This window comes from Papio anubis, chromosome 12, assembly GCF_008728515.1.
Source record: "Papio anubis isolate 15944 chromosome 12, Panubis1.0, whole genome shotgun sequence".
Lineage (NCBI taxonomy): Eukaryota > Metazoa > Chordata > Mammalia > Primates > Cercopithecidae > Papio > Papio anubis.
Genome location: NC_044987.1, coordinates 62,578,261 through 62,593,474, shown reverse-complemented (window position 1 = coordinate 62,593,474; position 15,214 = coordinate 62,578,261). Strand labels below are relative to the sequence as shown.

The following is a 15,214-nucleotide window of genomic DNA, read 5'->3' as shown; positions in this document are numbered from 1 at the left end:
CCCTCCGGCCGCTGGGGGAAGGAAGGGTGACATCCCCCCTCCTCCTGGCTCAGGCTGCTGGGAAGCTCTTCTCTGAGCTACGAATTCCTCCGCTGGTCCCTTCCCCCATGGCCTCTGACGCGGCATCCAAAACTCAGAGCCAGGTTATTTATAGATAAGCCCAGAGGAGGTGGGGGAAAGGCCAGTGTTTACAAACATGGGTCACCTGAGTCTGAGCGGTACCGAAAGCGGTCTGGGGGAGGGGCGAGCCTGGATCCTGTGGATTTGCGACCAAGGGCTCTGTCTCTGGCCCAACCCCACTGAAGGGGTATGGGGAGAGGGCCCAGAGAAGGGAGGGAGTGGGCGCTGCTCAGATGCTGGAGCACGTGGCCCAAGGTGTGGGCCAAATGCAAACTCTGCAATTCAGAGTGCTCCAGGGGCGACCTTTTGGCTGGCGGGACCTCCGCAGGGCCCCCTGGCCTGGTCGTCTGGGGGCCAGGGGCCGACCGGGTCAGGGACCGCCTGAGGGAGAGACCAAGTCTCACAAGTTCCTTCCCCCTCACAGCCAAGGAGGGTCCCGCAGAAAGACCCCGCAGTCCTGGAGAAGGGGAGTTGCCCCTCAGCCCCTGCCCTGCCGCGGCCGCTCCCGGCCCCGCGTGCGGCGCTGGGAAAGGGGTGTCGGGTTACCAGCGCGGGGGCTCTAGTTAGCCTCGGGAACCTTGCTTTCAGCCGGACTCCGGGGACAGCGCAGCGCCCGCCAGAGCCCTCGGCGCTACCTCCCGCTCGCGGCCTCCGCAACCTTCAGGTGGGTCCCCTGCCCCCGGCCCTCTCCTCTCTGGCGGAGCCAAACTGCGGCCCCGCCTTTACCGTCTCAGAAAAGTCCCCGGACTGGAGACTCTGAGGAAGGGGCGTCGGGAGTCTGGAGCGGAGACTTGGAGCGGGGGGCGGACAATAAACTCCAGGCCCCGCCCACGCCCCCGGCCCCGCCCACGCCCCGCCAGGGCCCTAATCCTGGACCCCGGATCCCGCGCGCCTGGAGACAGGGTCCAGATCTCCCTCGAGCCCCTCGAAACCAGGACTCCAGCGCCACTGGTCCCGCCCTCACCCGGACTCCTGGCCCTCACGTCTCCTCCAGGGATGGCACTGGCGTCATTGATGATGGCCCTCGGCTGCCTTGGCCTCCACACCTGGAAGGTAACTCCAGGAACCATCTCCAGTCCCCAAGGGGGACATTGGGGGGCAGACCCTGAGGAAGTGGACTGGGGGCTGACTCCTCACAGCCCTCTCCCAGGGACTCTTCCCTAGGATTCCACTCTTAACTCTCTTCCTCTCAGGAACCTCCATCTCTGCAGGGAGCCCTAGGTTCCCATTCTGTCTCCTAGAACCCCCACCTCCATTCCTCTCTGGATGCCTCCAACATTCTCCTCCCCACCTCTCATCTCCCAGCGCAGGCACAGTCCCGCAAAGCCTCCTTGAGTTACCTGTGTGCTGCAGTCCTGGCAGCCTCTCCCAGCCAAGGCTTGTCCTCCCCACCACCCCTACCCCAAATGTGGGTACAGAGCAGGGGAGGACGCAGGCGTCTCAGAGCTGACAGTGATTTGGTGTGGTGGCTGAGCACCTACCTGCAAGGGCTTCCTGCTGGATGAGAGGGAAAGAGAGCCTGAGGAGACTGGGGCTGGGGGTCAGGTAGCTGGACACTTGCTGTGTGTAGTATTTGCACATCACCTGCCTGCTAGATCTTACAGCCAGAAAAGTGCTTGGTAGTCATCTAGTCCCACCTCCCACCGACCGCAGGAACCTTTCTAATGACAGGATGATCCCTTTTAGGTTGTACAGAAGTAATGCTCTTTATGCTGTCTTCATAATAACTGTGAGGTTGGAAGTATCCTCAAGTCCAGAAAAGTTATGACACTTGCCCAAGATCTCACAGCTAATAGGTGGTAAAGTCAAGATTTCAGGCTGGGCGTGGTGGCTTATGCCTGTAATCCCAGCACTTTGGGAGGCTGAGGCTGGTGGATCACTTGAGGTCAGGAGTTCGAGACCAGCCTGACCTACTTGGTGAAACCCTGTCTCTACTAAAAATACGAAAAATTAGCTGGGTGTGGTATTGCACACCTGTAATCCCAGCTACTCAGGAGGCTGAGACAGGAGAATTGCTTGAACCCAGGAGGCAGGGTTGCAGTGAGCCAAGATCGTGCCATTGTACTCCAGCCTAGGCAACAGAGTGAGACTTCGTCTCAAAAAAACAAAAAGAAAAGAACAAATTAGCCAACCATGGTGGCATGCACAGGTAATCCCAGTTACTTGGGAGGCTGAGGTGGGAGAATCACTCCAACCTGGGAGGCGGAGCTTGCAGTGAGCAGAGATCTCACCACTGAACTCCAGCCTGGGCAACAGAGCAAGACTCTGTCTCAAAAAAAAAAAAAAGATTTCAGCCCATGTCTGTCTGACTCCAGTGCCTGTGCTATTTAAGCCTCTTATTGGGTCCTTGCCAAATTGCATATACCTGATATTTGGGGATAGAAATGAGATTCTGTGTTTCCGGATGGGTTTGCCCCCAGGACCCGTGTCCAGTGCTCTGAACTTACGCTCTTTTCGGTGTGGCACCTCTCTTCCTTCCTCCACAGGCCCAGGCTGTTCCCATCCTGCCCCTGGGACTGGCTCCAGACACCTTTGACGATGCCTATGTGGGTTGTGCAGAGGAGATGGAGGAGAAGGCAGCCCCCCTGCTAAAGGCGGAAATGGCCCACCATGCCCTGCTGCGGGAATCCTGGGAGGCAGCCCAGGAGGCCTGGGAGGACAGGCATCGAGGGCTCACCTTACCCCCCGGCTTCAAAGCCCAGAATGGAATAGCCATTATGGTCTACACCAACTCATCTAACACCTTGTACTGGAAGTTGAATCAGGCCGTGCGGACAGGCGGAGGCTCCCGGGAGCTCTACATGAGGCACTTTCCCTTCAAGGCCCTGCATTTCTACCTGATCCGGGCCCTGCAGCTGCTGCGAGGCGGTGGGGGCTGCAGCACAGGGCCTGGGGAGGTGGTGTTCCGAGGTGTGGGCAGCCTTCGCTTTGAACCCAAAAGGCTGGGAGACTCTGTCCGCTTAGGCCAGTTTGCCTCCAGCTCCCTGGATAAGGCAGTGGCCTGCAGATTTGGTAATGCCACCCTGTTTTCTCTAACGACTTGCTTTGGGGCCCCTATCCAGGCCTTCTCTGTCTTTCCCAAGGAGCACGAGGTGCTGATTCCCCCCCATGAAGTCTTCTTGGTCACCAGATTCTCTCAGGATGGAGCCCAGAGCCTGGTGACTCTCTGGAGCTATAATCAGACCTGCAGCCACTTTAACTGCGCCTATCTGGGTGGTGAGCTGTGCATGGAGGAAGCAGGACTGGCAGTGTGGGTGAAATAAGCCAGAATGTTCCTACACAATAATCCCTAGGGCCTTCGGGAGACCCACTTGGTTAAAGGGGAATTGAGGGCTGGAAGTCAGCTGGAGTTAATGTCATCTGTGACTCGGGTTTTTTTGGGTCCTATAAGTGTTTTCCAGATTTGTGAACATTCTCAGATGATTCTATATGTCCTCAAAAGGGTCCATCTGCTACACAGTCTAATAGACCAAAAGAACCTGGTTAAGGAGATTAGTAAGCAGCAGAAAGAGCCAGGGGGACTGCTTCAGGTCTCAGGGGGCCCTGGGCTTGATGAGGCTGATAGAGCAGGTATGTGCCACTCCCAAGTGCTAAGGCAGGGACAGATGGAAGAGTGACTGGGTCTTGGGTGGGAAGAGGGACGGAAACGCAATCTGGAAAAACTTCCTGGAGGACCGAGGAGGAAAGGAAGTCAGAAGTTTCCCTTTAGGTGAAGGGAAAATAGATTGAGAGGGGAAATGGCCCTGCCAAGGCCTGATGGGCCGGGCAGTTTGGGTGTGAGTCTGTCCACATGGAGGCCTCACTCTGCTGTCTGTTGCAGGGGAGAAGAGGCGGGGCTGTGTGTCTGCACCAGGTGAGTCGCTCTTCCATCCTCCCTTAGCTGCTTTGACTCCCCCTCACCCTGCTGACCCCTTCCTTTTCTTCTCCCTCCAGCAGGGGTGCAGCCAGTCACAATCTAAGGGGGCCTCCTCTCTGCCCCCCTGGAAGACCCTGCTCTTGGCCCCTGGGGAGTTCCAGCTCTCAGGGATTGGGCCCTGAAACTCCAACATCTGCCACTTAGGAGCCCTGGGAACGGGTGACCTTCATATGAAGAAGAGGCGCCTCCAACAGCCTTGAGAAGCAAGAACGTGGTTCCAGACCCAGCCCTAGCAGCCTTCTCCCCAACCAGGATGTGGGGCTGGGGAGGCCACAGCAGGGCTAAGGGAACTCTGCTATGTGGTGGGGACTTCCCGGGACAAGCAAGGGACGTACTGAGGCAGCCACTTGATTGAACGGTGTTGCAGTGTGGAGACATGGAATTTTATTGAGGCAGCCACTTGATTAAAAGGTATTGCAGTGTGGAGACATGGAATTTTATGATTGGTTTATTCCATGAGACTAGACCATCTGCCCCACTCTGGCCTTGCTAGGCTGAGGGACTGAAAAAATAACTTCCTGGGGCCGGGCGTGGTGGCTCACACTTGTAATCCCAGCACTTTGGGAGGCTGAGGCAGGCGGATCACGAGGTCAGGAGATTGAGACCAGTCTGGCTAACACGGTGAAACCCTGTCTCTACTAAAAATACAAAAAAATTAGCTGGGCGTGGTGGCGGGCACCTGTAGTCCCAGCTACTCCGGAGGCTGAGGCAGGAGAATGGAGTGAACCCATGAGACGGAGCTTGCAGTGAGCGGAAATCTCGCCACTGCACTCCAGCCTGGGTGACAGAGCAAGACTCCGTCTCAAAAATAATAATAGTAACTTCTTGGTCACTCCTAGACACAATCTCCTGTGCAGACCCGTGTCACACTCTAACTTGCAAATCCAGAAGCTAGAACAGCTAGGGGGTCCTCACGACAACCATGAAGGCAGGAAAGCAGGCAGGTGATTCCTCAGCCCCACTTGTGAGGTGAGGAGTGCAAAGACAAGGAAGGAAGCAACTGGTCAGAGGGTTCCCATGGAACCCCGACCTCCCATCTCTCTGGCCTCCTGCCTCCTGGTCGGGAACTGTCCATGAAAGATCTGAGGAAACTCAAAGTAGGATCCTAAGCCCAAGACACTTGGGACCACAGAGCAAGTCATTTCTCTCTGTCCTACTCCCACAAGGGTCCATTTCAGGGGAAAGAAGGGCGAGGACCTCAAAACATCAGGAGACAGAGATTCTCACACAGCCCGGAGGCCTCTCACATCCAGAACAGAAACTTTATTGAAGCAAGAAAAGCAGCACAGGCTCCTCCCAAGGGGCCCCCCACCCTTACCCTCCTAGGCTACCACCCTCAGCAGCAGAAGAAGGGAGCCTTCCACTGTATCAGGACCTCCCCTCAGTCCCCGAATCCTCCCCCTGGGGCAGGTCCGCAGCCCCCTCTGCTTCCTGCTCCCTATGTACTAGCACATGAGCTGGGGAGCGCAGGCCGGAATCTCCAGAAGCCAGAGTCCTCGCCCCTCCACTGTCCGGAAGCCCGGTTCCTGATGATTCCTGGGTCCCCACAATCCCAGGCCCTGTCAGCTCTGGGGTCTCAGGGATGGGAGGCCCCAGGTTCTGGAAGCTGTTGTGCACTCAGGTGATGCAGTGACAGGATGCTGGCACTGTCAGGAGGCCGGGGTGTACCTCCCTCCGCCAGAGTTCACTGCACACAGGCTACCTCGCTTTGCAGTCGAGATACGGTCTTGGTCAGCTCTGTGAGTCTGTTGCCCAGGTCTGGAGGAGATGGAGTGCTGAGGGGCCTTTCAGAGGATGAGCCTGCCCTGTACCCCTTTTACCCTTTACAGAATCCCAGGGGTTGCCGTATCCAGAGTTCCTGAGGGAGAACTGGAAGAAGTGAGGAACGGGTGTGTGGGCTAGGGGTCAGGTGGGTGGGTGAAACTGGGACAGGTGAATCCGATCGGGTGGGGAGGGAGGAGCTGAGGAGCTGGAAAGAAGGGAAGTCTGGGGGCCAGAGAAGGATGACAAGCCATGGGGAAAGCTGTTACTGGGTAGACGTTCATGCGTCCCGCCCCCCGCCCTCTCCCCAGTCTATGGCCAGCCAGCTCACCGCATCCTTCAGGGCCCAGTTCACATCCCTCCCCGCTTTGTCCTTTCTGCTACTCTATCCTTCTGCCTTCTTATGAGCCTCTGAAAATGACGGGCTCCTTCTCCCTTCAGGCACTGATAGCAATTTGCGTCTGTCTTAGCTGCACTTAATGCCCAGTGTGATGGTTTCTCTTCCTCACCAGACTGAAAGCTTCCCATGTGTCCCTGCCCCGTCCCTCCCTCCAAGACAGGGCCTGGAACGAAAGAGGCCATAGTGATGAATGTTGGTGGAATGAGTCAGTAAGTGAGTGAATGAAAGAGGTGAATGAGTGACTGGGTAAGGGAGTAAATGGGAGAATAACTGAACACACCTAAAGGCAGGAATGAGCAGTTACATGAAATGAGTGGGATAAATGCCCGGATGGGTCAGAGGGTGATGGAGTGCAAGGGGCCATGCTGTGCAGGTTGCCCTTCCAAGGGCAGGGCAGGATGGGGCCCCATATTATGCAGGCTGAATGAGGATGTGACTCTGGGAATGGGGCCTTTATCCCAGCTGAGCAAGGAACAGGAATGGGGAGGGCTTGGAGGTGGGCGACGAACCTTTCTGCTGGGTCTCCTCGAATTTACACCGGGCGGTCTCTATGTAGCGCTGCACCAGGGCGTTGATGATGTGAAGGCAGTAGGATCCATGCTGTTCCTTCCCAGGCACAGCCCCTGCCCCAAGATTGGCCTGGAATGGGAAGACAAGAGGGTGGGGGAGATTCTCTACCTCCAACCTTCCTCTGATCACTGCCCATGCCCCCCGACCCCCAGGCAAAAAAGGCCCAAGCAAAGTCTGTGTAGACTTTTCTGTCCCTGACCCACCTAGCCCCTGGCCTCCACCCCACAGTGTGGACCTGGAAGGTAGAAGGACAGGGGCCAGAAGCTGGGCAAGGGCTGACGGTGAGAGGACCAGGAAGGGGTGGGTGAGGGCTGGGAGGCTGATGGTGAGGAGGGGAGAGCCCCCTACAGACCTGGCAGTACCTGAATTAGGAAGGCACCTTCATGCCAGGCCAGACTGGGCTGGGGAGCTCCTTGGATGTCTGGCCTCTTGGCCTCCTCTCTCAGGCCACTGTCAGCCATCTAACTGCCCTGTTTGTGGGACATTTCTTTGACTTCTTAACATGTTTTTTTAAAAAAATGTTCAAGTATGTCTCGGACCAGTTTAAGAGAAAAAGTTCTGTCTGGAGCTTAGTGAGTATTTCTAGCTTGGGAGGAGGGTGGCAAGGACTTCTGTTTAGGCTGCATGACACAGGGTTGGAAATTCAGGAAATGGCCAGAGCCAGGAAGAGGGAAAGGGAAGCCACGTGAGAGAGTAGAAATTGAGACAGGCTTTCTGGGGAACATACCTGGAAAGATAGATAAGCCCGGGGTATGCAGACAGGTGGATGGTATAGACAATACAGGTGAAGGCCTGACACCAGGGCGACCAGCAACAAGCTGAGGAGGTACTCACAAAAGTAGGGATGAGGGGATAGTCTGGCTTCTTGGTTTTGCAGCAGGAACAGCAACAGCAAATGAACTGGCAAATTCTCCTGAGAGATTTCAATGGTGGGAAGAAGTTGGTTAGAGGACAGGGAAATGGGGGCAGGGGCTGGGGATTTGGGGAGTGGGAGCTCTGAGGTCATCACCTGAGAAGGTAGAAGACAGCCTTTGGGGAGGGCAGGATGTTGAAGGGCACAGGCAGTGTCAGGCCCTCTCGGAAGTAGGACAGACAGATCTTGGAGCGAGCAAACTTCCACTCCACGTCAGCATCATCCCGGGAGCCAGGCAGCAGGGGGTGGTGCAAGGACCTCGTTAGCACATGGCCCCCCTGCCCACTCAGACTTTCTTTTCCCCACTCCTCACATCTTTGATTCTCCAGTGTGTCTATAATCCTAGCCAGCCTCTTTCTTCTCCCCATACTTATCTCCGACCTCCACTGTCCCCCATTTCCTCTCTCCCCACTATTGTCTTTCATCTTTCTGACATCCAGTTCCTGCCCAGCCTATTCTCCAGCCTGCAGACCCTAACCCATCCGTTTCCTTCCCTCTCCCTCTCATGTTCCCGTTTTCTTCTCTACAACACACTCCTCTGCCCAACCCTAAAGGGGAATCAGCACTAGACTTTGGTGTCTGGAGATACTAATAGCATCACTAAGACCCTCATTTTACAGAGGAAAACTTGTCCAAAGCCACAAGCAAGACAACAGTGGAGGCAGAGCACAATGCCACATGTCTTGCCCCTTTGCACCCTATTCCTCTCCATTCCTTTTTCCCTTCTGCTCCCTGGCCTAAACTGGCCTCTGTTTACACACCTCAATCTTCTGGAAGGAGTTGGTGATCATAGCAATGAGCATATTGAGCAGCACAATGACCATGACGATGGTAAAGATGCCATAGAGGGCCCGGCCCACAAACTCAGGCACCAGAAACTGTCCACCATGCTGTGCTCTTCCATGCTGAACATGGTCCAGAACAGAAACTGGAACGTCTCATTGAAACTGGCATGCCAGGCCAAGTAAGGAACAAAAAATGAGGGGTGGGAGAAGAGCCTGAGCTCACCCACACATACTCCTTCCCACCCCCAGGATGCGGCCAAGAGTGCCCACTTCTGTGCAGCCCTTTGGACCACCTTGGCCAGTACAGACACTTGCTGTTTCTGAGCTCCAAATCTTATTCTTTCAGTCAACCAGTATTTACTGAGCACACGGTAGTGTCACAGGTGCTAAGTTTTTTTTTTTTTTTTTTTTGAGACGGAGTCTCACTCTGTCGCCCAGGCGGGAGTGCAGTGGCCGGATCTCAGCTCACTGCAAGCTCCGCCTCCCGGGTTTACGCTATTCTCCTGCCTCAGCCTCTCAAGTAGCTGGGACTACAGGCGCCCGCCGCCTCGCCCGGCTAGTTTTTTGTATTTTTTTAGTAGAGACGGGGTTTCACTGGGTTAGCCAGGATGGTCTCGATCTCCTGACCTCGTGATCCGCCCGTCTCGGCCTCCCAAAGTGCTGGGATTACAGGCTTGAGCCACTGCGCCCGGCCGCACGCTCCTGTCTTCATGGCCTTATGTTCTGGGGTGCGGGGGGTGAGATGGATATTACTTATACCAACAATTTAAATTTGTGGCTGGGTGTGGTGGCTCACGCCTATAATCCTAGCACTTTGGGAGGCCGAGGTGGAAGGAGAGCATGAGCCCAGGAGTTCAAGGCTGCAGTGAGTTGTGACTGTGCCACTGCACTCTGGCCTGAGTGGCACAGTGTGACCCTGTCTCAAAAAACAACAGCAAAAAACTTTTGACTTACTTAGCAGTCACTCATGAATGAATAGCCCAGGAGGGCTTGGCCTTCCCTTGCCACTGTGAAGTGATGTCACCAGGAGCCACAAAGCAGGCTGGTATGAGTAGTTCCTGTGCCTGGCACTAAGAGTCACAGTAAGCTCATTTCCTTTAAGCTAACAGCCTGAAGGCAGGCTATGGACAAGAATTCTTTGTAAGAGCATAGGTCTGAATACAGCTTCCATATACACTGGAACCATGAGAGAGCCTTGACCAAGTGTGGGTCCTTTAGCATCATCGATAAAACTATCAGGCAGTTGCACTCACAAAGAATTTATGATTGGGCAGCTGCTCAGGAGGCCACCTAGAGCTCCCTGGCCTCCTGGAGAAAGCCCAAGCCTCTCACCAAGACCTCCCTGAGCTTCTGATGTGGGCCCAGCTACCCTCTGTCACTTCCTTTCACAAAATTCTCTCCATGTGCCAACCATGGGAGGCATCTTGCTATTCTCCAAACATACCTCCCTGCTTTGGCCCACGCCCCCTCTCTGCTCCGAATGCCCTATGTCTTCTCTGAAGTCTGTAACCTTTCTAGGTGAAGTCCAGATTCTCTCTTCCTGCCTTCCCTGGTCATCTAAGACAGAGGAAGGTGCTTCCTCCCCTGGGCACCCTCAGTATACACTCTCCTTTCTCACAGCATTTGTTGTCACAAATCGAGCTCATTTGTGCACATGGCTATCTTCTCTATGACAAAGGGTCTGGTTTATTTCTCCTGCCTGTGCTTCCAGTACCAGGAAACAGAACCTTACTGACACAGAAAGTGTCAGTAAATAGGTATGAACTCAGCAACAGCAAAAAACCTACCACAACTGAATGACTAGGAAAGTGAATGAATTTTAAAAGTGAGTGAGACTGGGTGTGGTGGCTCACGATGACATCGTGAAATGCTGTCATCTCAGCATTTTGGGAGGTTGAGGCCAGAGGATCGCTTAAGGTCAGGAGTTCGAGAACAGCCTGGGCAACATGGCAAGACCCTATCTCAACAAAAAGATAAAAAATTAGCTGAGTGTGGTGGTGCATGCCTGTAGTCCTAGCTAATAGGAAGGCTGAGGTGGGAGGATGGCTTGAGGCTAGGAAGTCGAGGCTTCAATGAGCCATGATCATACCATTGCACCCTAGCCTGGGTGACAGAGCAAGACCTTGTCTCTAAAAAAAAGAAAAAAATTTTTTTAAAAGTGAATGAGTGGGCTGGGCACGGTGGCTCACGCCTATAATCCCAGCACTTTGAGAAGCCGAAGAGGGTGGATGACCTGAGGTCAAGAGTTCAGGACCAGCCCAGCCAACATGGTGAAACCCCGTCTCTGCTAAAAATACAAAAATTAGCCAGGTGTGGTGGTGTGCCTGTAATCCCAGCTACTCAGGAGGCTGAGGTGGGAGAATTGCTTGAACCTGGGAGGCAGAGACTACAATGAACCGAGATCGCGCCGCTGCACTCTAGCCTAGGCAACAGAGCAAGACCCCATCTTAAATAAATAAATAAATAAATAAATAAATAAAGGGAGTGAATGAACAATACATGAGTGAATACACAAATATACCAATTAATTATTAGCCACATTTAGAAAGAATCGAACACCCAAAAGAATAATGACTGTAATGGATTATCATATTGAGTCCATAGTGATATTCAAAAAAAGAGGAAAGGCTGGATGCAGTGGCTCATGCCTGTAATCCCAGCACTTTGGGAGGCCAAGGTGGGCGGATCATCTGAGGGCAGTAGTTCAAGACCATCCTGGCTAACATGGTGAAACCCCGTCTCCACTAAAAATACAAAAATTAGCCAGGTATGGCGGCACAGGCCTGTAATCCCAGCTACTCAAGAGGTTGAGGCAGGAGAATTGCTTGAACCTGGCAGGACGTGGAGGTTGCAGTGAACCAAGATCACACCACTGCATTCCAGCCAGGGTGACAGAGTGAGACTCTGACTCAAAAAAAAAAAAAAAAAAGAAAGTAGGTGAAAGCACTTCTTTACAGAAGAATGCCAGTGAATAAATGTAGAAGAAATGACAGAGGCAGAAAATCACGATCTTGAAACCACTGTTATAATAGCCAGTTCAGGTAAAAATCATCTATGGATGCTAAATCCACTGGGTGAAAGCTTTTGAGGGAGCAGTGTTGTCACACCGTCTCAACATAGCTTCCTGTTACTAAAAGGGCTTCCCTGGTACCATTACAATGAAGACTTCGCTAGAGCAATGGGCCTCACCAATGGGCCACACTGACATCATGCACCTTCTGCTGTGATGCAGTGGAAAGTACACACAATCAGCTAGGTCATGTTCTTGCCAAAACTGCTTAACTTGAATCTAATTATGATCAATAATTTTTTTTTTTTTTGAGACGGGAGTCTTGCTCTGTTGCCCAAGCTGGAGTGCAGTGGCACAATCTCGGCTCACTGCAAGCTCCGCCTCCCAGGTTCATGCCATTCTCCTGCCTCAACCTCCCGAGTAGCTACACCTGCAGGCCTCACCACAGCTGGTCAATTTTTGTATTTTTTTTTTTTTTTTTTTTTTTGAGACGGAGTCTTGCTCTGTCGCCCAGGCTGGAGTGCAGTGCCGGGATCTCAGCTCACTGCAAGCTCCGCCTCCGGCTTACTTTATTCTCCTGCCCTCAGCCTCCCAGTTGGGACCACAGGCTCGCCACTGGCCTCGGGCTAGTTTCGTATTTTAGTAGAGACGGGTTTCACTGTGTTAGCCAGGATGGTCTGATTCTCCTGACCTCGCGATCCACCTCGCCTCGCCTCCCAAAGTGCTGGGATTACAGGTTTGAGCCAACGCTACCGCCATTTTTTGTATTTTTAGTAGAGACGGGTTTCACCATGTTAGCCAGGGATGGTCTCATCTCCTGACCTCATGATCCGCCTTCTGCCTCGCCTCCCAAAGTGCTGGGATTACAGGCGCAGCCACCGGCGCCTGGCCATGATCAATAATAATAGATAAATCCAATTTGGTCTACACTCTTCATGCGAGACAAAGAGAAGGTTGGGGTGTGTTCGAGATTAAAGGAGGCCAAAGGGATATCACAACAAAATGTAACATATGATCCTAGATTGGATATCTGATTTTTAAAACTAGAGAGTCTTTTTTCCAGGCAACTGGGGAAATATCAATAAGGACTGTATAGTAAATAATATAAGGGCATGAAGCCGGGCGCGGTGGCTCATGCCTATAATCCTAGCACTTTGGGAGGCCGAGGCGTGCGGATCATAAGGTCAGGAGTTCAAGACTAGCCTGGCCAACATGGTGAAACTCCGTCTCTACTAAAAATACAAAAATTAGCCAGGCATGGTGGTGTGCCTGTAATCCCAGCTACTCAGGAAGGTGAGGCAGGAGAATCACTTGAACCCGGGAGGCAGAGGTTGCAGTGAGCTGAGATTGAGCCACTGCACTCCAGCTGGGCAACAGAGTGAGACTCTGTCTCAAAAAATATACATATTTATATATTTAATATATATAAATATAAATATATACATATATATAATGGTATGATGTTAAATTTTTTGAGTATGATAATGCTTTTGTGGTTATGTTCTTAAAACACATCCTGAACTGTTTAGGGATGAAGTGTCATTGTATTTACAATTTCCTTTTAAGTGTTTCAGGAAAAAAAAAAGAATAAAGGGAGCAACATATCAAGCAGGTGTGGTAAAACATTAACAATTGGTGAAGCTGGGTGAAAGGTTTAGGGGTATCCACTGTAGTTTTCATAGGATTGACATTTTTCAAAATAAAAAGTTTGAGGAGAAAATTAGTAAATTAATGAATGTATAAACGAACAAAAGAAAGAGTGACAGAATCAAAGAGGGAGTGAGCAAACAAGAGAATTAGTTGAGTGAATAAATGAGGGAGGGAGGGAAAAAGGAGAGATCACTAGGGCTCCAAGCTGCAAGGTCCCAGGCTCTCCACCTCCCATCCTGCCTCTGCCCCTGCATACTTGCCCAGCTGCTCCGTCTCCTGGTAGGACATATAGATGTTGTTGAGGCCACAGAGGAAGGTGGTCAGGATGATCATGAGAATGAACATAAACCTGCAGGGGGTAGGACAGGGGAGGGTCAGAGCAGGTCTCTGCCTTGAGAGAAGTCAGGCTCCGGGAAGAGGGATGAAGTCCTCCCTGGCTCTTTGCTCAACAAATATTCAATTCGGTTATTTATTTATTTATTGAGACAGAGTCTTGCTCTGTCGTGTCAGGCTGGAGTGCAGTGGCACCATCTCGCTCACTGCAACCTCCGGACTCGGCCTGCTAATTCTCCTCTAGCCTTTTAGCCTCCCCTGAGTATCTGGGATTACAGGTGTGTGCCACCATGTCTGGCTAATTTTTTTTTTTTTTTTTTTGAGACGAGTCTCGCTGTGTCACCCAGGCTGGAGTGCAGTGGCGCTTATCTCGCCTGCCACTGCAAGCTCCGCCTCCCAGGAAATCAGGCCATTCTCCTGCCTCAGCCTCCGGTAGCTGGGACTACAGGCTCGGGCCACCACGCCTGCTGGGTTTTTGTATTTTAGTAGAGACGGGTTTCACCATGTTAGCCAGGATGGTCTCGATCTCCTGACTGCGGGATCCGCCCCGCCTCCCAAAGTGCTGGATTACAGGCTTGGAGCCATCACACCGGCCGTGCTAATTTTTATATTTTTAGTAGAGACAAGGTCTCACCTCATGTTGGCCAGGCTGGTCTTGAACTACTGACCTCAGGTGATCCGGGCTCAGCTGGCCTCAAAGTTGGGATTTGCATGAGGCACCGCTGGGCCCAGCAGGTTATTTATTTATTTATTTATTTTGAGATGGAGTCTCGGCCTGTCACCAGGCTGTAGTGCAGTGGGTGCCATCTGGCTCACCTTCAATCTCGGGTTCAAGCGAGCCTCCTGCCTCGCCTTCCTGGGTGGTGCAGCTGGTACTACAGGCATGTGCCACACTCCAGCTACTTGTACTCCTTTAGTAAAGACTGGGTTTCACTCACTGCCGGGCTTACCAGAGCCCTAACCTCATGATTCGCCCACCTCAGCCCTCCCAAAAGTGCCAGGATTACAGGTGTGAGCCACTGTGCCTGGCTACCCTGGTTATTATTAACACAGGCTGTGCCTAGTGGCTCAATGCCTTAATCCCAGCACTTTGAGAGTCGAGGCTGGCTGGATCAAGGAGTTATTAGGAGATCGAGACCATCCTGGCTATCATGGTGAAACCCCATCTCTACTAAAAATACAAAAAAATTAGCCGGGCATGGTGGCTGGCCTGTGTTCCAGCTACTCAGGAGGTTGAGGCAGGAGAACATGTGAACCCGGGAGTAGCGGAGCTGCAGGCCGAGATTGCTCACTGCACGCCAGCCTGGGCGATGACTAAGACTCCGCCTCAGGAAAAAAAAAAAAAAAAAAAAGAAGGGTACTAAGTCCAAGCAGTCAAAGCTGGGAGGGGATGGAGGACTTCAGGGAGGGAATGAGATGCTGAGATTCTAAAGGAATGACATTAGGACAGCTGGGAGTCGGAATCCCACTGAACAGGAGAGTTATCATCAGAAGAGTCAGAGCTAATGCAGGAGAATGAGTTGGCCTGCCACGGGAGGCCAGAAGAATCCTGGGTGGGGTGGGAGGTTCTACCCCAAGCCAAGCTGAGCTAAAGTTGTTAATATTAATAGATGCAGCTAAGGGTTTTTCCCACCAAGGACATTCACTGTAGTCCTGCTTCAGGCTGGGGACCCCAGGAGGCAGGCATTAACTACAGGCCCTGATTAGGTGAGAGGCCATGCTGGACATGATTAGGTGATAAGGACCAAGAAGGCCA

General features: G+C 52.7%; 2 protein-coding genes across 18 annotated transcripts in view; one reads left to right on the top strand and one right to left on the bottom strand.

Annotated features, from left to right (window-relative positions):
• Positions 1 to 48: 48 nt before the first annotated feature.
• ART5 (ADP-ribosyltransferase 5) lies at positions 49 to 4,464 on the top strand. 17 transcript variants are annotated; one of them, XM_021926224.2, is made up of 6 exons: positions 179 to 307; positions 709 to 784; positions 1,115 to 1,173; positions 2,607 to 3,336; positions 3,941 to 3,973; positions 4,181 to 4,464. In XM_021926224.2, exons 1-6 carry the CDS (start codon positions 197 to 199, stop codon positions 4,234 to 4,236), a joined length of 1,065 nt encoding a protein of 354 aa, XP_021781916.1. In that variant the 5' UTR covers positions 179 to 196; the 3' UTR covers positions 4,237 to 4,464. The 17 variants fall into 17 exon arrangements, with proteins under 17 accessions (XP_021781918.1, XP_021781919.1, XP_021781917.1 ...); XM_021926226.2 differs by lacking the exon at positions 1,115 to 1,173 and having other exon boundaries at positions 49 to 307; positions 545 to 784; positions 2,607 to 3,132; positions 4,054 to 4,464; XM_021926227.2 differs by lacking the exon at positions 1,115 to 1,173 and having other exon boundaries at positions 50 to 307; positions 545 to 784; positions 2,607 to 3,132; positions 4,057 to 4,464.
• Positions 4,465 to 5,279: 815 nt separating this feature from the next.
• Positions 5,280 to 15,214, bottom strand: part of LOC103877722 (short transient receptor potential channel 2-like) — a 50,413-nt gene continuing 40,478 nt past the window's right edge. Inside the window, exons 19-24 of the mRNA XM_031653962.1 lie at positions 13,354 to 13,474; positions 8,442 to 8,585; positions 7,777 to 8,132; positions 7,602 to 7,680; positions 6,707 to 6,836; positions 5,280 to 5,905 (exon numbers count right to left, since the gene is read on the bottom strand). Coding sequence (XP_031509822.1) covers positions 5,853 to 5,905; positions 6,707 to 6,836; positions 7,602 to 7,680; positions 7,777 to 8,132; positions 8,442 to 8,585; positions 13,354 to 13,474 — 883 coding nt within the window. The 3' untranslated portion in view covers positions 5,280 to 5,852. The remainder of the gene's footprint in view (positions 5,906 to 6,706; positions 6,837 to 7,601; positions 7,681 to 7,776; positions 8,133 to 8,441; positions 8,586 to 13,353; positions 13,475 to 15,214) is intronic.

Excerpts from the sequence above, each read along its gene's own strand:
- ART5 (XM_009186810.3), top strand. The coding sequence starts at position 197 with ATGGGTCACCTGAGTCTGAGCGGTACCGAAAGCGGTCTGGGGGAGGGG. Across the intron at positions 308-544 it reads GGCCCAACCCCACTGAAGGG|CCAAGGAGGGTCCCGCAGAA; the intron begins GTATGGGGAGAG and ends TCCCCCTCACAG. Across the intron at positions 3,337-3,940 it reads TAACTGCGCCTATCTGGGTG|GGGAGAAGAGGCGGGGCTGT; the intron begins GTGAGCTGTGCA and ends TGTCTGTTGCAG.